Source organism: Ammospiza caudacuta, chromosome 2 (assembly GCF_027887145.1).
Source record: "Ammospiza caudacuta isolate bAmmCau1 chromosome 2, bAmmCau1.pri, whole genome shotgun sequence".
NCBI lineage: Eukaryota > Metazoa > Chordata > Aves > Passeriformes > Passerellidae > Ammospiza > Ammospiza caudacuta.
This window is the reverse complement of record NC_080594.1, coordinates 5523220-5547977: the sequence shown is the minus strand read 5'-3', so window position 1 is coordinate 5547977 and position 24758 is coordinate 5523220. Positions and strand designations below refer to the sequence as shown.

Here is a 24758-nt window from a genome sequence, read left to right as displayed (position 1 = left end):
GTCTTTGGAGTTATTTTTATGTATACACAGGTGAAAAGTCTAGTAAAGAACCACGTATGGTGGAATGATTTTTACTGCGCAACCCGGATATGTGTGGATGATAATTTCTACTGCACATCCTCGCCTGAATAAAGTAACGCTGTGATTTTCTAACACTGAAAAGATGTTGTCAGAGTTCCTGTTTTCCTCGCAGTTTCAGCAGCAATTCTGTGGTTCTATAAGGGGGTAGGCACAGGGGAAAAGATTCCTGGCAAAGGCTGGAGGCTCTGCTCAGGCTGCAGAGCAAGGAAGGGAAACAACCCAAAAGTGAGGAAAACCCTCCCAAAACCTGTCCCCTGAGCAGACACAGAGGGGGATCCAGCCAGTATCAGGAAGGGGCTGCTCAGCCAGGAGGAGGGAGTGCCTGTTCGTCCACGGGAAATGCTATCAGCGCTTTTTTAAAAAAAAGAAACAGTTCGTTGCCTTGCCCCTGTTTCACTTTCGAGTCCGAGGGCTCAACCTGGCTCCCCTGAGGGCAGCCCCGAAAATGAATGCCAACCAGTCCGTCCGCTGGCGCCGAACGGAGTCCGGCGGGGGCGCCGAGGAGAGCCCGGGGGGCTGGCAGGGAGGGCCCGGCCCCGCTGCCGAGGAGGAGCCGTGCCCGGTGACAGCGCCCCGGGCGGCCGCGGATGGCCGGGCTGAGCGGGGCGGCCCGGGCCGGGTTCAGCAGGCCGCGCCCAGGGCCGCGGAGGCCGAGCCGCGCCCCATGGAGCGGGGCGGGTTCCCGTGCGCTGCTCGGAGCGTGCTGGGAGCGGCGGGAATGCTGGCCGGGCTGGCGGCGATCGGCGGGCTCGCTGTGTGAGTAGCCGCGGGTCGGGAGCGGCCCGGGGCCCGGCTGAGGCGGGGCCGCCGGCGTTCGCCGCTTCTGCTTCTGAGCAGCGAAAAGGAGAAGCGAGGCCTGAGCTGCGGAGGGTTTCTGGGGGAGGGCGTGGTTGGCATTTCATGGCTGAAGTACCTGCGGGGTGGGGGCGCTGCCTGTGTGAGCAGCCGCTGTTGTAGCCTGCCCGAGGAGCAGGGACAGGTGTCACTGCCATGGCCTGGCCCTGCCAAGCCTTACCCCTCACTTCTGTACCCCCGAGGGTCAGCCTCGCCTTACTCCAGGGTACAGGAGCCACTGGGTGCTGAAGTGAGCTTGCTCATGCACTCAGAAAGGTGGAGAACATGGTTGTGGTCACATATCCTGCAGCCCTGCCCTGGGTTTTTAGCCTTTGAGCTGGGTAGGATATGCAGTGTTATCCTGCCAGCATCTCAGCATCTCCAGGTGCCCCTGGTACAGGGCTGGGCTGCCCAGGAGCTGCCACACACCCACCCATGGTAGGTGCACAGGGTCCATGTGCTGTGAAGAAATACATCCTCTGAGTGAGACTCGTGTCACAGACAGGGTATCCAGCCTGCTGGAGCTTAGCAGGAAAAGCCCATACTGAACTGGGAAAGATTTCATTCTCATTCTCCTTCTTTTTCTTTCTCATAGTGTCTTCTACAGTGGAGTAGCTGTGGGACAAAAAATGTGTCCTAAAGGAGTGGAAAACTATGTGGCATCCATGGTGCTGAGTGCAGTTGGTGACACAGTGGCATATTACAACGGGAGATGGGAGTTCCAGAAGAGTGGCCCAGTCATCCACAAGGAGCTGGCAGACATGGGGGGGCTGGCCAACCTCAGCCTCCAGGGCTGGATAGTCAGCGATGACACCGTGATGCACTTGGCCACGGCCGAAGCTCTGGTGGCAGCTGGGAAAAACCCAACGTTACCACATCTCTACACTCTGCTTGCAAAGAACTACAAGGAGTGCATGAATGACATGGAGGGCAGAGCTCCAGGTAACCCCTCCATCCTGCTGTCGGGGTAGAGCTGTGCTGTTGTTGCTCATGTCTCTCCTGCAGCTCGGAGCTGGGGCTGGCCCCGGCTCTGCTTTTGGCTCTTTAGTGTGTTTACTGTATTTCACATAAAGGAAAAGTGTTCCACACTCAGTACCTGTTTCAGGATGAGCTAAAGAGAACAGAATAAGGCAAGCTGAAGTGGTTTGGGCTTCTCTGAACTAGATGGAAAAGATGCTGTTTTGTTCACATTTACAAAACATGGGTGTGTTTGAGCTTGACCTCGAGAAGGGTGATAGCTTTTGAACTTGGGATTCCTACATTCAGTGGCTAAAAAATTCACATTCAGCTACTGTAATGCACACCCTGAGATGCACCCCACAGAATTAATACAGAACTTCTCATCATAAACACAACAAATTACATGTAAAATATATTTAAGGGCATAAAGATCCTTGCTTGGAATAATTACACTTATTGAACCCAAAGCCTGCTTGTGGCTAGCTCTGCATGCCTGATTTGTGCACCAGGTCAGTGAGGCCAATGTTCTTTTCTGAACCCTGTACTTCCATCATCTCTTCTCTGCATAGGCACATTGGTGCTGAGTTTGTGTCACAAGCAGTGGGCCTGGCAGTATTCAGGAAGGGCGCCTTGACAGGCTACAGTAGCCAAGACATGTACAACATATCCCTGTAGTTCCTGCCCTCCTGACCCAGCTCTTCCCTGAGGATTCCATCTGTCTCTGTGCTGGTGGCCCAGGCTCTTCTGGATGCTTGGATTACATTTACATTGGAGCTGCTTAGGCTGGGCCTCTAATTTGACCAGCACAGGAGGCACGAAGTATCCAGGAAACACTCAAATTCAGCAGTCCTGTGCAAAGTTTATACATTGAAATTGTATGTATGCTGAGATGTGCTTATTTGGAGTGGCCAGAGTACGTCAAGAGTGTTCTGTCTTGACATTAAACATGGGAAAGGCCAAATCTTGCCACTGAGCATAGTGTATGGGAGCTGTGCATTTCCAAAATAAACCAGGCTGCAAACCTGAACAGGAATTTATTCTGCTTACCTTTCCACAGTGGGCTCCTGTTCTTGTGTAAAGAACTAAATTATCAGTCTTTTTTTTAACACCCACATTCCCAGTTGCTCGAGTGGCCTAATTAATAAAATATTTAGGAAGAGGTAATGATGCTTGTCAGGACAGCTGAAGGTGGCAGATGAAACTTTCAAGAGATTCATGGCAGTTGTGGTGAAGCAGCATGGTTTAGTTCCCTCAGCCAAGATGGATTAACCACAGCTGCCAGTGAGACAGCACCTGGAAGGATCTAAGATGAAAAGGAGAAGAACCTAAAATTTAAATATTAGTAAATAATATCTAGGGATAATATCACACCTACTGCATTCCTTCTGTGACTAAACTGAGCTGCAATATGCCCAAAAGAATTCCTTTTCCTGGAAGTGATGATTTGAAAGCAAACTTGCTATGGACATTAAGAGGAGTGACAAGGTCAGGTCAGATTATCTAGGTAAAAAAAAGAAATGCACATTGTTTAGTGGATCCAAAGACAATTAAAAATTTTGCAATCAGAATTGCTCCTGCTGCAGGTATGAAAGGCATTCAGCTCTGAGAGTTTAAATCCTGATCCTTGGCAGTTTAATTCCCACTGAAGGGAACACATAATCCATACCCTGAAAAGCTGTCTGGATTCTCCATGGCATATTGATAAGTCCTAATGATAAAAGCTGCATGCCAATAACTTCTTTTGGCAGTTGAGAATAAATGGATTTTAACTGAGAACATAACCCAGGGTGGAGCTCTTCTGGCCTAAGTACTCACCAGGGAATTGCAGCTCTGAAGGCTGAGAATGGACAGTTGCTGTTGGAACTTTTGCCCAACACAGAAGAGATTTCCTTAGAACAGTGGGGGAAAGTCACATTGTTGGCTCACATGAGGCAGTCCAGACCTGAAAACCCAAAGCTGCAGTAACAAAGGGATTCCCACAACGTTCTGAGTCACAGGACAGCCACAGCAGGGTCCCTCAGGGACACAGCCCCAGGAGAGAACTCTGGGGTAGTAATTCAACAAGGTAATCCCTACACCCACTGCTGCTATTTGTGATGTGCCACAGCCCCACATTCATTGTTCCTTGCAGATGACAAAGCCAGTGAATTAAGCAACACAAGCACAGACATACTTCTTTTTTCATGGTACAACTAAAGCACTTCTTCAGGAAACCTTCTGCTTCAAAACTGGTCCTAGTCCTCTCCCTTTGGAATCATTTACCACTGTGTGGTTTCTTTAACTCACCTTTTTTTATGTGTACTGATCAATCCCAAACAACTGTTACCTGGAGAGTCTTGGTCCTATCCCAAAAATTGAGTCCAGCTGTTCTTGAAACTTTTTCAGGTTGCCCTAATTCACACACTACTTTTTCCTTGTATTTCTTTTTTCCTTAGACCAGTACCATGCTTAGGTTACTTTTAATTTCCTCTTGTTAGTGCAAAGGATTTCTAACCTGGACGTAAAGGATTTCCAAAACAATTTGCTAATTCAAAAACTCCCCACAGCAGTTTTTTTAAAACCTATTTTTAAAAAAAAGAGACCTGATGTGATTCCATCTTAAGTCTTCCTAAATTGACTTTCCAATGTTTTAATATTTTAACTGTTTAAAAGTGTGAGGGATACTACTTGTAATACTTCATAAATTGTAAGTCTTAGCTCTCATACACTGGTTTGGTATACACTGGTTTGGTCATACACTGGTTTACACAATTTTTTCCACTTGCAAGTTATCAGTAGTCATTTCCTAAAATAATATGCACAGGCATAAAGCTGCAAGCAAATTGTATTGCAAAATAACCAGTCTTTCTTTCCATTTAAAGCCTCGTCATCTTCCCTTTTATTTTAGCTACAATTAGTGCAAGAACAATCTCACTTTTTATCAAGCACTGAGGTGTGTGGTCTCAGCCTGCCCAGACAGGTCTTGAAGAAATTATTTTCTCAAAGTTTCAGCAAGAGTAATCTTTACTTTTGTTATGCAGATTTTGATTTTAAACTTCCTTAGTCCCTGTGCTCTCTCCCTTCCCCCTGGCTTTCCTGGAAGAAGTTCTCTTTTACGAGAATTGACAAATAGAGTAGTTGGCACAGCTTTTTAAAAATGTGGCTTTGTTTGACAGGTTCATTTTAATGTCCTGTTACAGGTCACTGGATTCAATGCTTGGTAAGGTGAGATTTTCAGAAAAATGTCTCAATTTTCTGTTAGTCATCATGAAGTTAGAAATTATGCTGCTATTCCTCTTAACAATTTTGATACACAGCAGCCAGCACTGAATTAGTAAAGTACATGAAATTTAGAGGCTTGGACATGTTCCCACACTGACACATCCTAAAAGCAAACTCACAGACACTTCAGTTAGAGGCTGGTTGTGACTGGTCCCAGTATAGCTAAAGACACTTGGCCCAGCACATGACATTATTCCTGACAGTGACCAGCCCTTAGTTATTTTTAGCATATGTCCAGAAGCCAGTCTTAAAGCTGTGCTTGGATTTGGAGATATTTCAGTTACAGAGGGGCTGTAAATGCAGGTAAAACAAGCTAGACTATGCCATAGACTAAACCCTACTGCCAAACATGTACATGGAAGTGCAGAAGCCCAGAGCCCTGCAGGGGACTCAGTGCAGTACCTGGCTGTGATGAGCAAGGTCACAGATCATGGTGACTGAGTTGCACCAAAGTGAGGCGAATTTGCTTGACCAGGCTTCTTCCTTGCTACTCTATTCTATTTAGTTTGACTTCCAAAGTAACAGAGCACCTGCAAGTTCATCAGCTACCCATCCCAGTGAGGGAACAAAGTCTAGTTTTGGGGGTGTGATAACAGCCAGCTGCTGCTGTTATCCTGTGTGTCTGAGAGAGGACTCAGCACACTGGGGTTACTCTGTTGAGCTCACCTTTGCCACTGTCCAGCACATTAAAACTTAAATGAAGCTGCTCAAAACCTGCCTTGATTTACCTTCCTTCTGGAAAAGAAGTATTTACAGTTGGGCCAGAAGAGAAGACTAGGAGGAAAAAAAGCAAGGTAGAAGAGAATCAAAGATAATTCAGTGTTCCAAACCTATTTCTTCTTTACATACAAGCATTTGGGCTTGGCTCTCAAAACATTTCACTGTCTTGGCTGGGGAAACTGGCTGGGCTTTGAAATTTGGGTGTGTTTTCTTTGTCCTATGAATGTGTTGGACTAACAAGTGTTAGTCTGAAGAAGCAGCACTGGAAGAAACAGAGTCATTTCTTTAAAAAGTAAATAGAAATATGAAGGAGATGGAGGTGGGCTTGCCACATTTCTTACAGTCTTTCTGTAGTTACCCTTTAGTGGCAGTGTTTGGAGATGAACTAGTGAGCTGGACAAACCTTTGGTCCCACCTAATACAGCTGCTCCTAAGCTTTTGAAAGAGGAGTACAGTAGAGCCAATCATGCAGACCGTGTTGAGGTGAGACAGGTGCTACACTCAAGGCTTCCTGTCGGACTTAAAGTACAGCAAGGGAGAGATGGAAAACATTTTCTACCAGTACATTTTCTATTACTGAGGCAAATGAGGAGCTTGTGGGGTCTCTGCCTTTCCAAGTCCTGTGAAAAAACAGTTACCTAGACTGGCCTTGTGTCAGAGATCCTACAAACCTTTCTGTTTACAGAGAAAGAGATATCTAGGTATGTGCGTATATATCTATTAGTATATATGGCTTTTTTGGATAACACAAAATGTAAATATAAGCCATGTCAGAAAATGAGCAGTGAGGTGTTTCCTACCCCCTAGACCTTTTAATTGCTTTCATAAACAAAAATTATCAGGTCTGCTGGGGAGGACATAGGTTGCTCCAGCAGTTTAAGGCAGGATATGCATGTGAGCAGACAACTTACAGTTTTAAAAGGAAGCTCAAATCCCTTACACAGAGCGATGCTTTCTTCCCCGGTGCCCTGCCTGTCTTCCCCTGTTCCCAAGCTGCCTCCTGCTGATGTTTGTGTTTCCCCCTTCCCTCGGGCTCTGTCTCCAGGTGCCATGTCTATGGAAAGCACCAGGAAGCTGGCTCCGGGGCAGCCCGACGGCTGGCGGATCCCGTTCAGCCCGCGGGCAGGGGGCTGCGGGGCCGCCATGCGCGCCATGTGCATCGGGCTGCGCTTCTACCGGCCCGCCCAGCTGGACACGCTGATCCGGGTCAGCATCGAGAGCGGCCGCATGACCCACCACCACCCCACCGGCTACCTGGGGGCCCTGGCCTCAGCCCTCTTCACGGCTTACGCGGTGAACGGCGTGCCCCCCGTGGCCTGGGGGAAGGGGCTCGTGGAGGTGCTGCCACGGGCAAAAGCCTACGTGCAGGAATCCGGCTTCTATGTGAAGGAGAACATGGAGCAATGGTGAGCTGCATTCCCTGCACTGCCATTTCTTAAAGGCCTTGTACCACAGGGCGAGCTCTGCTCATACTTAGGTTTCAGTAATCACATTATGGCAGACTCCTAGGGGGGCCCACACCTGGCACAGTATCAAATTAATCCAGAGTACCTTAACTTGGGAGGCGAAAAAAAAGGCGGATTGTGTTTGGGTCAGGTACTAGTGACCATTTTTTGGATCCAGTATGAAGTAGGTAGACTTGTCATCTCATGCAACTGTGGTCTTATGAAAGATGGCAAGCGGGGCTGGGGAACAGCATCAAGCTTAGGGCTGAGCTCACTTTGAAAGTTATAACCAAATCTGCATATTCACTGCACCTCTGTGTGCAGGGGCACACAGAGGTAGATCTGCTCTGAATTTGGGAGGATGACTCAGTTCTCACTCTGAGCCTTTGAATCCTGCAGGTGCTGGGCTGCCTACTCCCATGTGACTGGAGGGAGGGGAAATCTTAACTCACTGAAACTTGTCCTTGTGCCTCTTACCGTAAATCATGCTCCTAGTTTTGACAAATGGGGGCCGCCTGCCATTTTGCTGAGCCCTTGCTCCGGGCTGGTGACGTGGTGCGTTTTCTGCTGGCGCCTGCGCGGTCCTCAGCTGTGTGCTGCTGCCCTGGGACAACTTACAGCCGCTCCATCCCCTCGTGTTTGGCAGGTATTACTTTGAAGACAAGTGGAAAAAATACCTGGAGGAGAGAGGCATCTCGGACGGGGTCTCATCACCCAAATTCCCGGCCAAGTACGGCGTGGAAGAGAGAGACTCGTTCTACACCTCGCTCAGCTACAGCGGCTGGGGCGGCAGCAGCGGGCACGACGCGCCCATGATCGCCTACGACGCCCTGCTGGGCGCAGGGGACTCCTGGACGGAGCTGGCTCACCGCGCCTTCTTCCACGGCGGGGACAGCGACTCCACGGCTGCCATCGCCGCCAGCTGGTGGGGCGTCATCCACGCCTTCAAGGGCGTTCCCCCCAACCTCTACGCCCACCTGGAGTACAAGGAGCGCCTGGAGAAGGTGGCCAGGGACTTGTACAGCATACTGTAGGCAGGAGATGGCAGCCACACCACAGGCACACTTACTCAGCAGCTGTCCCGTGCTCTCTCGCTTGGTTTGCAAAGCTGCCAGATTAAATCTTGAGAATGTAAGCCAGAGCCACACTTGCCTCTTCTCTACCATGAGATCAAATGTCATTCTGAGGGGCTACTGTAATCACAAACCTATTCTCAGCTATCCCCTACATTGGACAAACACCAGTCAAATGAATCTCAGGTGGGTTCTCTGTCGATAACCCCACACTACCTCGATTCTTTGCCCTTCATTTCCTCCTCTCATTTGTCATCGTAGGCCCCACACTCGTCCATCTCACCTTCCTCCATGAAACAGGCTCAAATAACCCACTAGGCATCCCCTCAGACTGTGACAAAATCCCCTTCCACCCATACTATATTATTAAAGACATCCTGGGATTCGTACTAATTCGTGTGCTGGCTTCAGTGGGGAGGCCACATCGGTGCTAGTTTGGGGCTGGTGGTTTGATGGGAACACACAGTGGTGCCCCAGACATCCCTCCTGTGCTGCAGGGTGGCTGCACATCGTGTGGTCCTCAAGGGGAGCAGGAGCACCCACAGCAGCCTTGCTGGGCCTGCTGCAGCAGCAGGACAGGCAGCAAACCCCACTGAAACCCCCCAAACCAGCATCAGGCAAAAGCAGCCGATTGTGTCTGGGGGCAACAGAGCTTTTTTATAAAATTATTTTAGCAGAGGATGTTTTTTGTTTCAAATGAATGTGGAAAAAACCCCCAAACCCAACCTTAAACCCAATTCTACACCACTCCTGCAATACACGTACAATGCATCATGCTACTTGCCTATTTCAGTGAATATGGGAGAATTCAGGACTCCTGACCAAATCCTTACTTAAGGCAAAGTGGGTAAGGAGAATTAAATAGGTTGCATTGTACCTCAGCTTCATCAGCTTCTGTAGTGAACTATATTCTGCTTTCATCAAGGTTACTAAAAGTAATTTGCTTAACATTTGCTATGCATAATTCTATGAAAATAAGGTTTTTCTTCAAATCCAGACTATGACACAGCAAAGTACTTCTACTGTTTTCAGAACAATTTCAAAATGAGTGTGTTCAATAAAAAGTCCTGACAGACCTCTGTTAAATATTCTATTCTATTATGGCATGGGCTGAGGGTTGGATGGGGTATGAAATCAGAGGTGCCAGGTATCTGCAAGCTCCAGCTGCAGCAGAGAGGAGATGTGCTACCAGTGGTAGGGGGAGAAGTTACTGCATCAAGGAGTAGGAGCAGAGGAAGAGGGTTCCCAGGAGCAGGGCCTCAGCACACCTTTATGTTCTGAGTGTACATAAAGGAATAATAAAAGCCCAGATCTGACAAAAACCAGCAGCAATAGGATTCACAATTTCAACACAGTTTACTACAGCTCTCGGGTGTGTTGTATAAAACATGTTTTAGTGCAACATAGTACAAAGTTTTTGTTGGGTTTTTTTTCACTTTTTTCTTTTTTTAAAAATCCCAAACATTTTTCCACATCATGCATGGATAGGGTCTCTCTCTTTCTTCTTGGGTTCATTACAGACAGTTACTGCAGAGAGAGTGCTTTGAAAAGCTTTGTGTCAAAAGTGATTACAGGAAGAGGCTGCCTTATAAAAACTGAGAGAAGTTTGAGACTGGGCAACACACTGCCAGAGCAATGGAGCAATGTCACCAGCAAGGTACATTCAGGGACCACTGTGGGAGCCACTTGCCAGGAAAGGCTGGGCTGTGTGGCAGGCCTCCAGGAGAGCCGTGCTCTGGGGCAGACAGGCTGGCGAGGAGGAGCGTGGCTCAGGAGCAGAGCAGAGCTCTCCCAGGACAGAACGGCTCCCACTGACTTCATTCTCTCTTCTTCCTTAAAGCTGAAGTGAGTCGTGGTTCCTGCCCAGGAGCAGTACATACAGGAGATAGAACAGTCAGGAAACAATAGCCACTGGCTTGCAGCTGCAGCTGTTTGCACCTCAATTCTTCATTTCCATTCACTTCTCATCCCACTCCTCTCTTTGCAGACGTCTTAGCCAGAAAGGGAAGACAAGTGTGCGGGTGTGCGATACGTACAGATATAGGAATGTGATTGTATGCATATGCTGGGGCCAGGAAGCAGTTACTTCTCCAGGAGGCAGACTTCACAGAGGGTGAGTGAAACTGGGGCTTCCCAGCAGCAGAAGAAACCGGTCCTGTTCTGGTGGAGATGCAGAGGTGGCCAACTTCAAACACCTTAGCACAGGATGATCTGCAGCCACGTGGGTCACCTCTCCTAGACAGGAGCAAGGCTTCACAGTGCAGATCTCCTACCTGAAGCTTCACCACCTCTGAAATATCAAGGCATCAGGGTCTTACTGACTTAGTGCTACAGAGCATCTGCTGAGGTCCCCTCTGCTCCCAAAGAGCAGTCCGACCCTCCGGAGAGGACAAGGGCTGTGGGTATGGCACCTCTCACACGTGAGGCAGGGGGCTCTTGTGGCTGCACCCATCCGCCCCCGCTTGGCTTCAGCCATGCTGCGAAAAAAGAAATGGCCGGATTTGCCAGGAAGACATCAAGGAAGACAACAAAAGGCCATTTTTGGCAAACATTTTCTTCCGCCAGACGGAACGCTTACAGGGGAGGAGGCAGTTCCTCCACAGGACAGGGCAGGGGTTCTTGGCATTAGGGGTGCAGGGGGTCAGGTGCCCCACGTGGTCAGAGCCCTGGTTTGGTTCACAAGAGCATATCTTTCACAGAAAGAACAGCATTTCCTGCCACAGCGACTCTTACAAGAGCAGGTGACATTGCCAGGAGGGGGAGTTTATGGAGAAATGGATTCTCTTCCTAAAGTCTCAGAAACAAATGGCAGATGCACATATACACAGGGGGAAGATTTCTCTTCACATCACAGGGTGCTGATGGGCTGCAGGCCCCTTGCTTTGTCCAGGTTCACCCTGGAGAGCAGTGCAGCCACAGGAAAACTCGTGACACATGGTGGTTAACTGCACGTCCCCACTACGTGGCATGTTTGCTACTTGGGCTCCTTGGCTGAACCATCCAGGGACTGTGAAGGTGACCCGTTGAGCTTCTCCTTTCCTCCTTCCTAGAGTCTTTACTTTGGTCATGTTGAAGCCTTCAGAGACTGGATTAAGCCTCCCATTCCCAAATGACTGGGGCACAGAGGAGATCTGCCTCATCTGAGGTGGCAGCATGGACACCAGGGAGGAGCATGACTCTGGTGAGGCCATACAAGGACCCTCTTTGCTACAACACAGTCAGGACTTTCAGGTGTCCTTCCTTTCCCCCCTTCAGTTCCATGAGACAAACTCAACTGCTTTTGTCCTGACTGCAAGCACGCTCAATATTCAGTCTCTCCAAGACCTGGGAACACTCCCAAAAAGTGAATTGCTCCCTCCTGAGAAAAGGAGTAAGGTGGAGGCAAGAAGATGCTGAGGCTACAGCCAGTCTTTGAAATTAACCTCTTGACAGACAGCCCAGTTAACCCCTCTGGGGACAGACCTGGCTTTGTCTGTTTTGGAAGAGGGAGGAGTTAGCTCAGTGCACCTTGGGAAAAGATCTTCTTCACTGTGGCACTGAGTCTGAGAAGGAAAAACAGTCTGTTTTGGAAAACATATACGTTTAGTTCCAAAGAGATCATCCTAGGACCAAATACCCCCTGGGAACTCCACACTGTGTGGAGGGCAGGGAAAGTCTACAGTTCTTTGAGTGACCAAAAAATAAATGATAAAAAAGCAACAGCCCAAAAGACAGCAACTGATGTGAGTCAAATTAGTCCGAGAGGAACATCTGCTATGTACAGCAAGTGCCTCTGTCCATTGGGGTGAGGGGGTATGTTCCCACAGGTGCTGGAAGAAGCCTTGGACCTTCCTGCTCCTGGTGGCTGCGCAGAGCTCAGCCACTGTGTCGGAGCACAGAGACTGAAACAAATGCAACAAGAACAACAAACCCCACTGTGCTCCTCAGGGCTCCCGGTGTATCTCTACTTCTCTCCCTCTGTGCGTCCCTACAGGTGTCTCTGCCTCTTTAGTCCATGGTTCCCGGGTGGATGCTGAGGACTGGTGGCTCTAGGCAAGTGGGAGAGTAGTTGAGGTGAGGCTCTTTGATCCACAGCAAGGGAACCCCATTCTTGCCCTCCGAGTTCTTGCTGGAGTTTCGGCTCTTGAACCGCACCAGGAGGATAGTGATGATCAAGATGCCAAAGATGGGGAAGGGGTAGAAGAACACAAAGTAGAAGAGGGCGTCATTGGAGCAGATGACAGACTGCAGCGTGGAGCCTGGAAAGAGACACAGGCTGGTCACATTTCATGGTTTCTCTCTAATCAGGGCATGCAAACTTCCTCAGAAACATAGACAACCAGATGCTCATTATTCCATGTAAAGCAGGAGGTGGAGCTCTGGGAAAAATAACAGTGTTGGAACACAAAGTTCTAACGGGGCATGTTTCAGCTTTATCCCCCCAGGAGTTTAATGAGTGATAGTCCTCGGTTACTGTTATACTTTTTGGAATTTTTTTTTGTTTAGGATTTTTTTTGGGAAGCTGAGAAGCTTCAGAAAAAAATGAAAATAATAATTATCTAATTATTTATCCAACAAGCAGTTGTTTAATTGGTTTCATGTAAATTGTTTTAACTTAATGACCAATCATCATCCAACTGCGTCAAAACTCTAAAAACAATGACGAATTTTCATAATCATTCTTTATAGCCTTCTATAGGTATCCTTTGTCTATTCTTTAATATAATTTTAGTATAACATTCTTGAATAGAATAGAATAGAATAACATCCTTCTAAAAACATAGAGTCAAATTCTCAATTCCTCCTTCGTCCTAAAAATCCCAAAAATACCACAGTCCTCCCTGGTGGAGATTTTACAGTATCTTATAAACCCTTGAACTGATTGGAAAAGTACCAGCACCACAGTTGCCCCAGTTTGGTCATCAAACTATAATGACCAAATAGTTTAATTTGGTCAACTTAATGACCAATCACCATCCAACTGTGTCAAAAACAATCACGAATTTTCATAATTATTCTTTATAACCTTCTGTAAGTATCCTTTCTCTATTCTTTAATATAATTTTAGTATAACGTTCTTTAATAGAATAGAATGCAATAATAAATTAACCTCCTAAAAAAACAGAGTCAAACTCTCAATTCCTCCTTCATCCTAAAAACCCCAAAAATATCACAGTCCTCCCTGGTGGAGATTTTATAGTATCTTATGAACCCTTGAGCTGACTGGAGAAGTACCAGCACCACAGACGTGCGTCAGTCCCACTCACTCCTTGGTCTTTTCATCTTGGTCGAACAGGGGATGCAGGGGATGCCAGGGCCACGGCCCCAGACAGTCACCAGCAGTTCTCACCTGCATCCTGCACGTGCACAGCCACCATCCCCGACTCCTCCTGGGCCAGCCGGTACCAGACGCCGTTGGGATGCGCCAGCCACTCCTCCACTCGGCACGAGTAGTTGCCGGTGTCGGCAGCGCCGGCCTGCAGCACCGTCAGCCGGAAAAGCACCGCCGAGAGCCTCTGGAAGCGCAGGCGGCCCTCCCAGCGGCCAGCCTCGGGGCTGAAGATGGCATCAGGGCCCACACTCAGCACCGCTTCCCTCTCCTCCTCCTCCTCTTCCTCCTCCCCCTGCTCCGCGTGGTCGCCTGCCTCCTTGGCCCGCAGGCTGTACCACGTCACTGCAAAGTGGGACTCGGGGCTGGAGCGGGACAGGATGCTGCAGTCCAGAGGGAAGGACTCCTTCTCCTGCACCGTGAGGTTGGCCGTGGCTGTGTCCACCTGCAGGGTGGGATCTGAGATGACAAGATGACAAAAATCAAGAGGTGAGTGCTGAGATATCATCAAAACCACTCTATCTCAACACAAACTGTCATGACTCTGGTGCTGGGAACAATCCAAGCAAAACCCCAATCTTGATGCAGCCTGCCAAGACTCACAGGGACCGCTGAGGCCAACCCTGCAGGCACAGCATCCTCACCTCACCATTCACCATCTGGCACAGGGTCAAACAGGTGCTGGCTGAAAGCACCCTCCTACCCCTGCCCACCCTCACCCCAGCTAAGGGATGAGAGGAGAAAGCTGGGCAGCTCATCCAGACATGCAATGTGTCGGGATACCAAGGTTTGGTGCATGTGCTATTCCTCCCCAGACACTGCTGCACAGAACATTGCACTTCCTGCTTTTTATTTCTCTGAGAGTGCTCAAAGGACTTGAAAATCATTATGACAGAAGAGAAGACCTTTTCCAGCAGCTTGGAAAGTCCTTAGGTAAGAGGTTCCTCCACAGAGATGGTCTCAACACTGATGCAGCAAGGATGCTCCTAAAGTCTTCCTCTTTTTTTTCCTCTAGTGCTTGTTGCAAGGCTAAAGAGATGTTTTTACCTAACTGAGACACAGTGGCCAGAACCCACGATGAGTTGATTAAAGGCTGACTTCAAGAGCAATTAACATTTGGTTTAGTCATCTTGCCAGGGAGCACATACTCCAGGGATGACAATCAGTCTGGATCTAAGCTTCCATTTAAAGATTAAAAAGCCTTTTCCAAAGCTGAGCTGAGCAGGAAGGGCAAGTCGATAACTCACCAAAGAGAGAGGCACTTTCTTCTCCAGTGAGGAGAGCTGGGCAAGCCCTCCCTTGTGCAGACCCTGGGTGTCTCTCAGGAGGGAGCTGCTGTCCCTCAGCTCTCATCAGCCACAGAGCTGCTGTGCCCAGTGGGCTTCTCATGACAGCACCTGCCCAACACTATTTAAATGGTCCTGTGAGGAAAACCTCAATTAAGGCCCGAGCTCTTCAGGCCATAAGCAATATGAGTATTTGCAGTTCACACCTTCCCAAAGAAGACTCCTGAGCAGAAACAGGAATGAGTTAAGTCATGAAATTTTGGGGACTACGAATGCAAAAAGGAGGAAGGGAAGGAAATGGCTTGTCAAAACTAACACAAAGCCTCCCTCACCTTTAGCGGGTTAAACAGAAAGAGGAGAATTGATGTCTGAAGGTGCTGAGAGGTTTTTTCCCCCCCCTTGCTGATGATTATAGCCCTGACAAATGAGGCTGGAGATCCTCACTAATGAGACATGAGTCACAAGCACAGTTAGTCATTTTGTTAAGTACTGACTGCTATGAAACAAAAACAAACAACAACAAAGCACTTCTAGAAAAAAAAAATCTTCAATTAGTGAACTCCCAACTCCCTCTCTTCTTCCCACTCCACATTCTTCTGCAATTCAAGAGGAGCCTCAGAGATTTTTCCTGCTGTTCATTATCCCCTCCATCAGGGCTGGCAATTACCACACTGGATGGAGAGCTGTACTGACAACCCAGCACGGCACAGGGATTGCCTGGGGAGGTCTGGCTGCTCAAGCCACTTTGGCCAGCAAAAGTTCCCGAGCAAAGATGTGGCTGATAAGAGCTCTGCTGTCCCCTGCTCCTCCTCCACAGTACAAATCTCTGCCAGGAATGACCACTAAAATCTTTCCAGAACCTCATGCTTTTGCCAGCTCTGCTGCACAGCTAAAAGGCTGACATCTTGCTGGAATGGGCAGCCATGAAGCACTGCAGAACATGCAGAGTGGTTGCTTTAGAAGCTGGAAAGTACTCAGAGAAGGAGCACTGTACTGTTATTTGTCCTACGGCCTTTAAGATAGGCATTTAATCTTGAGTCATATGTCTCAAAAACTAGGGAATTGGTATTTTCCAAGGTAAACTGCCTTTGCATCTTATCTGTTGCTAAAACAGGCAAAACTTAGCAGAGTACTCTGGGAATCTGCTTTTAAGGGTTTAGGAGTCCATCAGTGCTGGTCAGTCTTAAGAACCACCTTTTGGGAGCACAGGAGCAGGCAGCTCCACTGAGTCCTAAGTCAAGCAACGTTGGCTGAACAGCAACTCCTTGTGGAGCTCAGGAGGAGGAAGAAATTGTATGATGTCTGGAAACGAGGCTCTGCAGGAAGATTACACAGCTGTAGTTCTCATATGCAGGGAGAAGAGACAAATGTCAAAGCTCAGTTAAAGTTGAAATTAGTCAGTCTTGTGTCAGCACTTTTTAAAAGCTGTTAATAGCAACAAGATGTCTGAAGAAAATGTTGAACTGATACCTGTTGAAGACAGTTACCTATTTAATAGGGATGAAGAAAAAGCAGAGGCATTCAATGTTTTTCTGCCTCAGTCTTTCATAGTACTGATAGACCTTGGGCTGCCCAGTCCCATGAGTCAGAGGACCATGAGTGCAGAAACAATAACTTTTCCATCCACAGACTCTGGAATTGTGAGGGATCAGCTGTGTCAGTCAAGCATCCACAAGTCCATGGGGCCTGATGGGACTCATCAGGTGTTAGAGCAGAACTCCTCCTGAACATATCCAAGGGCCCTGGGAGTCTGGAAGTGCTTTTTGGCTGGAAGCTGGCCAGTATATATTCCAATTTACAAGAAAGACATGAGGGAAGACACAGGAGACTACAGACCTGTTAGCCTGATCTCAATTCCTGGAAAAACTATGGAGAAGATTATTCTGGGTACTACTGAAAGACATTCAAAGAACCATGGAGTCATCAACACAGCCAACATGGCTTCACAGAGAAGTCTGGTTAAATAATTTAATATTCTTGTTTCACCTGCTGTGTCAGTGGATGAAGGGAATGCAGTTTTTCAATTTCAGTAAGGCTTTTCATATTGTCCCTCACAGCACCATTCCAGCTGTGGGATGGGGGGTTCATGGTGCACTGGGTGAAGAACTGGCTGAGAGCAGAGTTCAAAGGGACACAGTGAATGGGGCTATTTCTGGCTGGTAACTGGTCACCAGTGCTGTTCCTCAAGGTTCAGTTTTAGGGCCAGTGCTGCTCAATATATTTATCAAAGATCTGGATACAGGAGTTGAATGCACCATTAGCAAATTTGCTAACAATACCAGACTGGGAGGTGCTGCTGATTCTCTTGAAGGGTAAGAGGCCTGACAAAGTGATCTAGATAGAGTGGAGCTCTGGACTTTAATTAATGGAATGGAATTTAACAAGTTGAACTGACTGGTCCAAGTAACACCATGTACAAGTAGAACTAGGAGAGAAGTAGCTAGAGAGCAGCCCTGCAGAAAAGGAACTGGGGGTGCTGGTTGACAGCAAGCTCAGTAAGACTCAGCAGTGTGCCTTCCACTGCCCTCTTCTCATGAAAGGACCTTGCCTCTGAGGCACACACCTGGGAAGCACAGGTAGCTTCTTCCGTCCTATTCTCAATCAAAATGTGTGCAAAATCAGGAGCTTACCCTATTTAATCTGCCAAAAGTGCTGAAGAAAAATAAAGTAAATGATAAAATGCCAAGCCCATCTAGTTGTATTTGCAGAACTTGCTCTACACTCTTTCCAAAAAAGAGTGCAATCAAGAAGACAGAGATAAAGGAATTAGCATGGTCTGTCCTGTGGTCCTGCCCTGTGCCCGGACCCAGTGTCACTGACAGACAGATGGCAATTTGTGTGTGTGCCCTAGAAGGCACAAGGCTGCTCACAGCCCCAGACCCCACTGACCTGGCTGCCTGACGGTGAGGGTGCTGATCCCACTGCCAGACAAATGGTGATTCGTGTGTGCCCCCAGAGGGCACAAGGCTGCTCAGGGCCCCAGACCCCACTGATCTGGCTGCCTGACAGTGAGGGTGCTGATCCCACTGTCACTGCCAGACAGATTTGTGTCTGCCCCAAAGGGCACAAGGCTGCTCATGGCCGCAGACCTCACTGACCTGGCTGCCTGACGGTGAGGGTGCTGATCCCGGAGAGCTGCTCTGCGCGCTTGTACCAGCGCTCGCTGGGGTCGAGCAGCCACTCCTCCACGCGGCAGCCGTAGGCGCCGCTGTCGCGCACGGTGCAGTTGTGGATGGAGAGCAGGAACAGGCCCGGGGCCGGGCTCTCCAGGTGCAGCCGGCCCCGCAGGTCACCCAGCGCCGCCGGCTCCCCGTAGTGCAGCGTGCTCTGCCGGCTCAGCCAGGCCAGCACCTCCCTGTCGGCGCGGCCCGGCCGCCGCACGGACCACTCCACCGCGAGCTGGGATGAGGGGCTGCTGCGGTTCTTCACCAGGCACTCCAGGGTCACCCACTCGTTCTCCAGCACCGTCAGGTTCTTGTGCGTCTGGCTGACCTGCAGGCGGTTATCTGTGGGAAAAGCACGTTAGAAACGCAATGTGACCAAGGGCTGCAAGGGCCCTTTGTCACCCCACAAGCCTTTCCTGCATGGCCACAATCCTGGGGTGTGATGGAAGAAATAAGGAAGTAGAGGAAAAAATGATGGAGAAAAGAAAGGACAAAAAAAAATACTAGAGGAGGAGAAAAAAATAGGGTTTGTGTTTTTTAGTGTCTTCTGAAAATCTCAGGCTAGTCACCAACAATGAGCCATTTAGTGCAGGGAATTGGAAACCCACCATCTCCCACCAGGACCTGGGAGGTCTTAAGTGCACAAAGACCTAATGAAGGGAGATCACACCTCACTTTTTTCTTGTTCTCCTCATAGAATGAGGCAGTAGCCTCATCACACCCCAAGCAGTAAGCCCCCTGTCGTGGAAAAAGGAAAAAAACCAGCAAGGTAGAGAACAGACAGCTGATTACAGGGAAGCCCCGCTGCAAAACAAGAAGTGGCATGAGGGCACAGTCACACGCAGTGTTTTGCTGCCTCGGGAATATCCCTGGTTTGTGCTCCTCAACTTCATTGATACATGGGAGGGTGACTGGAAGCAGCTTTTATGCGAAATGACGTGTCCAACTCTCCCAAATCCCTCACAATTCTTTCCAGGGCCAGCCTGGACTTCCCTGGTACTGCTGCTGCAGCAAGCAAGAAGCACTGTACTTCCCAGAGAGAGCTGGGTGATGCAAATGAGGGGACAGTCACAGCCCCCTGTCCCTGACCACCCCTCAGCCATCTTGGGACTCTGCAGACAGAAATGAGGAGCTGGCACTGGGAGCAAGCCATGCCCTGCTGTGCTTCCTGTGTGTGCGACCAGGCAAAGCTGCACTGGGGCCCATATCCAACATCCCTCTCGCACCCTTGTCCACAGAGCTTGTGTCTAGCCAGCCAAACCCAGACAGAGAAAATGCACTAATTATCCTACTCCAGCCCTAATAACCATCTGGCCTGAGGGATTTTATCTTCCAGACACAGGCAGCTGGAGCAAGGACAAGGCAGGCTTCCTCATGAAGTACCAATGCCCTGGACAGTTCCTGCCTCCCTGCCTCTCCCCTCTGTCCCAGCTTGTGGGGGCTAGATTTAGCTCCTCCACCAGCTCACCTTTATCAGTGTCATCCACTGCTCAGAAACCACCCACAGAGCAGATCTCTCCTTTCCTGGCAGCCAGCTCTCCACCTCATTAAACGTTATTCCCATCTCATTTGCAAAGGGAAAAGACACAAGGCTCCCTGTGCCTGCCAGGATCCAGGCACAGAGTAAAATTAAACTGCATGCAAGACAATAAAATTGCTTTCCCAGACAGTCACACACACAGGGGTTCTCTCTCAGTAAGTCACTAGCTAACACTCTTGCTACATGATGCTCTCAAGGATAATGAAACCTGGCTGGATGCAGTGGCCCTGTAGACTATGGGAGATGGACAACCTTAATGTGGGGACACTGAACAGCTCAGGTTGGAGGGAAAACCAGTCAAAGGAGGGAAAACCTTCCTTCCACGCAGGGACATGCAGGCATGAGGATGCCAGGACAGGGTGGCAATCTCACAGGAGCCAATACCAAGAGGTCCCCACCTGGCTGCTTGACGGTGACCTCGGTGCGGCCCGACACCTCCTCCGCCAGCTTGTACCAGGCGTGGTTGGGGCTGAGCAGCCACTCCTCCACGTGGCAGTAGTAGCTGCCGCTGTCGCGCACCTCGGCCCGCTGCACCGTCAGGCTGAAGAGCCCGCCCGAGGCGGAGCGCTCGAACTGCAGCCGGCCCCGCAGCCCCTCCTCCTCCGCGTAGGTGCCGTACTCGAAGGCTGAGCTGTGCGTGGTCTTCAGGATGAGCTTCCCGTCAGCGTCCGAGGGCTTGTGCACGTACCACAGCACGGCAAAGTGCGAGTCGGGGCTGGTCTGGGACTTCACCGAGCAGTTCAGGAGGATGGGCCGGTTCTCCACCAGGGTGATGCTGCGCTTCGACTTGCTCACCTGCAGCTTGGTCACTGCAAGGGAATGGAGAAGCATGGAGAGAGGTGGGTCATTAACACAGGAAAGTAATTCACCAGATTTGGGGTAGACCAGAGTGCTCTCTTGCTTGGATCCCACATAACTGTAAGACATTACTCAAATCTCTTCTTTCAACCCCTATCCACTCCTGGACCCTCCCACTGTGTCCCTCAGCAAGAGAGGCTGCTTTTTCACAGTCTGACCTTTAAAAGACTCTTTTTAATTCATAGTGGTCTAAGGCACCAGACTTAGTAAGATGACTACACCCAAACTCAGTGGTTTTTCTCATGGTGAAATCATATCACTTGTACCTCAGGGCAATGAGCTGTTGACCAGTTCCAGAGAAAACCACTTCTGAGAAAGCAAATTAAAAGAGACCCCAGTGCTGTCACATGCCAGCCATCTCAGTGAGATGCATCCCACAGACACGCAATAGCCGGGGGAGGAAGTGCAGGCACAACTGGAAAAGGAGAAAGAGCACCAGACTGGAAGGGATCAGCAGGGAGCAAGCTCTGCTCCCCCTGGAGCCAGGAGATCTGGCTCCAAGTCCACCACAAACTGCACAGCCTAGGACAAGCCACAGGCCCATCACCTCTCCTGCCTCCCACACTGTAGCTAAGCAGTCCCATGGTGTTGAGCATGATACAGCAGAATCATTGGCTCTAGTTCCTGTAAGGAGAGACACACAGATTCCCAACTCCCCTCTCCCTGTACAAACACAAGACAGAGCCTCTGCTGCAGTGTGTGCTCATGCTGTGCTGTCACCCCAGCCCTGAGCCAGGGCACTCCTGTTGGCAGGGAGGACACGAGGCGCCCTCCTGTGACACTTGTGCTCGGTGTGCCCTAGAGTCCCTGCCAGCCACAGACAGGGGAGAAAGGGAGCTCCCACCGAGCCAGACACACCCCTGTTCCCCTCTGAAAGGGGGAATGCTGCCTTGCTGCTGATGAGCTGCAAATCTCTTAAATAAAACTTGGGTACAAGTGGCACGACGAAAGCGTGGCACCACAGGCACAAACAACTGAAGGCTGCCAGGGGACCTGTGCCCATCCACACCCTGGAAACACATCCTGTGTTTGTGAGGAAGCAATGTTTCTTCTCTCTCTCACCAAGGCACGGGCTCCTTGCTTTGCATCATGCTTTGCTTCCAGCTTCCCTTGGGCACCAGGGCCTCGGATGCCTGTCGGCACAAGTGATGAGTGACAGTGCCCAGGGAGAGGATGGGCACAAACAACTTCAAATGGGAGGAACTCCCACCACAGCAATGCTTTCTGCGCTATCACATCTGAGATAGGCATCCTGGATCGCATCAGACATTCCCCTGGAGCCTGCATTGCCCCTGGCTTTAATCAGTATGCTAATAAACACTCAGTGCCTGGTGCCTGTGGTATGGCATGCACACACTGGAGGAAGGAAAGGAGGGGAAATGTCCTTGTTTTTCCTCCCTAGGGACTTCAACCTAATGGAAAGAGTCAGTGTCACCCTCTTGCATTTCTGCCATACCCCAGACACATTCCTTCCCCTTTGTTTCACTCCAGGACAACAGCTTTAGCTACACACCCACCCTTCATCCCACCTTTTTGGCTCACCATTTGTCAAGAACAGTTATTTCGAGCATTAATCAATCTTCCAAGTCCCTAGGAGATGAACCAATAAAGGAGAAGGTGGTTCTCAGCAGTTTCCTCTCTCCCCCAGCCCCCTTTCCAAACAGTTTATTTTTAATTGGTACTGGAATATTTTCTGCAACCGTTACTACGGAAACCTTTGTTACTATAGCAACTGTGTATGTTAAGTCAGTAGCCCTATATCTATTAAAATGCAGTATATACACACACACAGTGTGTGGTGGGTTGCTCAATATCAACACATACACACACACAAAGCCAGGGTACACACAGAGCAGAGCTGCTGAGAGGCAAGCACCCCTCCCTCACAGTGCTCTTCCCACATCATGGCACCTCCAGGAGATGAAATGAGGATGGCTGACACTGAATAATTCTAATCTTAGTGTTTGGGGCAACAGACCCACCTTGTACATGACAGATGTATTCCACTGAAGCAGCGAGGGCTTGTTCCCAGACCATAATCACAGTAATTGTCACTGTGTACAAACAGCATGGGCCCCTGAGGTCATCCAAGGACTCTCAGATGGCCCCTCAGCAGCTTTCCCTGCTCCCATGCAACCTTTGGGAAGAAATCTTTTTGAGAGTAATGGGGAAGCAATCTTACTAACTCTGGCAAAAATGAGATCTTAAATTTCACACATACCCCCCCATCCTTCCAAGCCATCCTTGGCAGCCACTGCAGCCAGCAGTCAGGAATTTGCCCACATTTGCACTGAGTCTCTAAGATATTGATGAGGTAGTGCTTCTACAGCTGCTCCCAGCTGGAGCAGCAAGCCCTGGCAGGGAATCACAGGTCTTCTCTTTGCCAGACTATACTCTTGCAGAGGTTCATATAACACTGTGCACAAAGTTTGCTCTCGATTAGAGGTATCAGTGATATGTAATGACATCCCTGCCAATGCACTTTTCATCAGACATGAATTATTTTCCTGAGGGAGGCACACCAGAAGATGCAAGTGCAGGTTCTGTTTCCCTCCCACAGAATTAGAGAGGACATTGTCGGTCTTTTCCAATTCTGTGAATGCCAAATGCTTCCACATCCTGGGGCTGCTTCCTGCATAGTACACAGGCACCCATCTCTTCTTCATTACCTTTTGCAGATCCTACAGGAGTGATTCAGGGCTTTTATGGACCAGAGGCTAAGCTGGAAATCCTGAGACACACAGGATTACCTTGGGGCAGTCCCACCCTCAGGGGAAAGATCCTGGTTAAGACATGGGAAGCTTTGTGGGGTAACTCACACTTCTGCTCTGCCATGGGGCTGACCATCAGCTACTGTTCACAGGTACACAAACAAATCCACAAAGCTCATTTTGCATTTGGGATAAATTATTTAAAAAGCAGAAACTAGATAATATTGAAATTGGTGGTCCAGGGTAATGAGAATAGCACAATACAACACCAGGGAGTCCATCCATCCCTTCCCATAGTGGTGGTAAGCCTATTCCAGTGCAAACTGAGCCTCTCCATGCCACGTGCAGCCTGCCAGGTCAGGTTTAGAGATGTTGCCATGACATGGAAATGGTTGTAGCTGCTGGTGCACCAGTGAGGTTGCAAGAAGTCTGACACCCCAGGCACCCAGCCAGTGAAACCTCACCCTACCCACAAGGGGGAAACTCCCTTTCCTGGCTTGAGGATTTGCCTGGGCAGAGAGCCAGGAAAGGGCTTGGCCTTCAAACTCGAGTTGAGCCCTGTGCCCCAGGGGCTGGGGTTTAGGTGAGGCAGGGCTGCTCCAGCCCCATGCCAGGCAGCAGAGGTGGTGGGCACAGCAGTGTGAACAGACACAGTTACCCAGCATTTTCTGCTGGCTGTCAAGAGGCTGATGTTCTCTTAACAGCCTCCCAAACATCTGCTCTGTGAGAGGAACAGGTGCCTGCGTCTAGGTGAAGTTATCGTGCATATCATCTGCAAACCATAATCCTTGTTGCCACAATGTCTCCTGGCTCCCTGGAGAGTGCCAGTAAAGAGGATATTGTACCTTAATGTACTGTAATTGGCCCTACATATGCTATTAAGGCTTTCAATTTACACTGGCAACAAGTCATGGTTAGAAACCTCTTAGTTTTTTTTAATCATTATTTCAAGATGCGGCAGCTTCTGGTCCTCAGAGCTTGCACCTCTGGCTGGGACCTCAGGTCAGACACACTTTACAACCACAGCAAGCTGTGACACAGCCAGATCCTCTACAAGCTGATATGTAGTAGATGTTTTCTCCACACCATCAAGCAGGCTCCTCAAGCTGAGCATGTGGTAAGCACAATTATACAAATATTTGGGGGCAGGGAGAGCAGTCATCAGAGGAGGAGAACAGAGACAGTGATGTGATTCATGGTTTTTCTGCTGACTTGCTGCCTCTTGGCTCCCTCCCCTCTGTTTCCTAATCATCCAGCTGGGGTTACAACACTTACCTTTAGCAAAGCACTTTGCAACCTGTACCTAAAAATGCTGTGATAAGAAGATGCTCCTTCTCAAACACCTTACATCATTTTGCCTTGTAGGCAGCAAGAAAACACAACAGCAGGAGTTTACTTCCCACCTGGGAGCCACAATTACCAAGTCCTGGGAAGGCAATGTTTAAAAGCAGATGAAGATACCATTTCCTCAAAACAGCTCCACACAAAACCCCAGAATGCTGCCCCTGCAGCAAAGG

General features: G+C 49.3%; 2 protein-coding genes across 2 annotated transcripts in view; one reads left to right on the top strand and one right to left on the bottom strand.

Moving 5' to 3' along the window:
* The first annotated feature begins 526 nt into the window (after positions 1 to 526).
* Positions 527 to 9443, top strand: ADPRH (ADP-ribosylarginine hydrolase). Its single transcript, XM_058825434.1, has 4 exons — positions 527 to 837; positions 1511 to 1857; positions 6902 to 7262; positions 7948 to 9443. Exons 1-4 carry the CDS (start codon positions 527 to 529, stop codon positions 8333 to 8335), a joined length of 1407 nt encoding a protein of 468 aa, XP_058681417.1. The 3' UTR covers positions 8336 to 9443.
* A 299-nt stretch (positions 9444 to 9742) lies between these two features.
* Positions 9743 to 24758, bottom strand: part of IGSF3 (immunoglobulin superfamily member 3) — a 92456-nt gene continuing 77440 nt past the window's right edge. The window contains exons 7-10 of the mRNA XM_058824549.1: positions 20071 to 20481; positions 18067 to 18474; positions 13704 to 14141; positions 9743 to 12612 (exon numbers count right to left, since the gene is read on the bottom strand). Of these exons, the coding sequence (XP_058680532.1) occupies positions 12362 to 12612; positions 13704 to 14141; positions 18067 to 18474; positions 20071 to 20481 (1508 nt within the window). The 3' untranslated portion in view covers positions 9743 to 12361. The remainder of the gene's footprint in view (positions 12613 to 13703; positions 14142 to 18066; positions 18475 to 20070; positions 20482 to 24758) is intronic.

Excerpts from the sequence above, each read along its gene's own strand:
- ADPRH (XM_058825434.1), top strand. The coding sequence starts at position 527 with ATGAATGCCAACCAGTCCGTCCGCTGGCGCCGAACGGAGTCCGGCGGG. Across the intron at positions 1,858-6,901 it reads CATGGAGGGCAGAGCTCCAG|GTGCCATGTCTATGGAAAGC; the intron begins GTAACCCCTCCA and ends CTCTGTCTCCAG. Across the intron at positions 7,263-7,947 it reads AAGGAGAACATGGAGCAATG|GTATTACTTTGAAGACAAGT; the intron begins GTGAGCTGCATT and ends CGTGTTTGGCAG.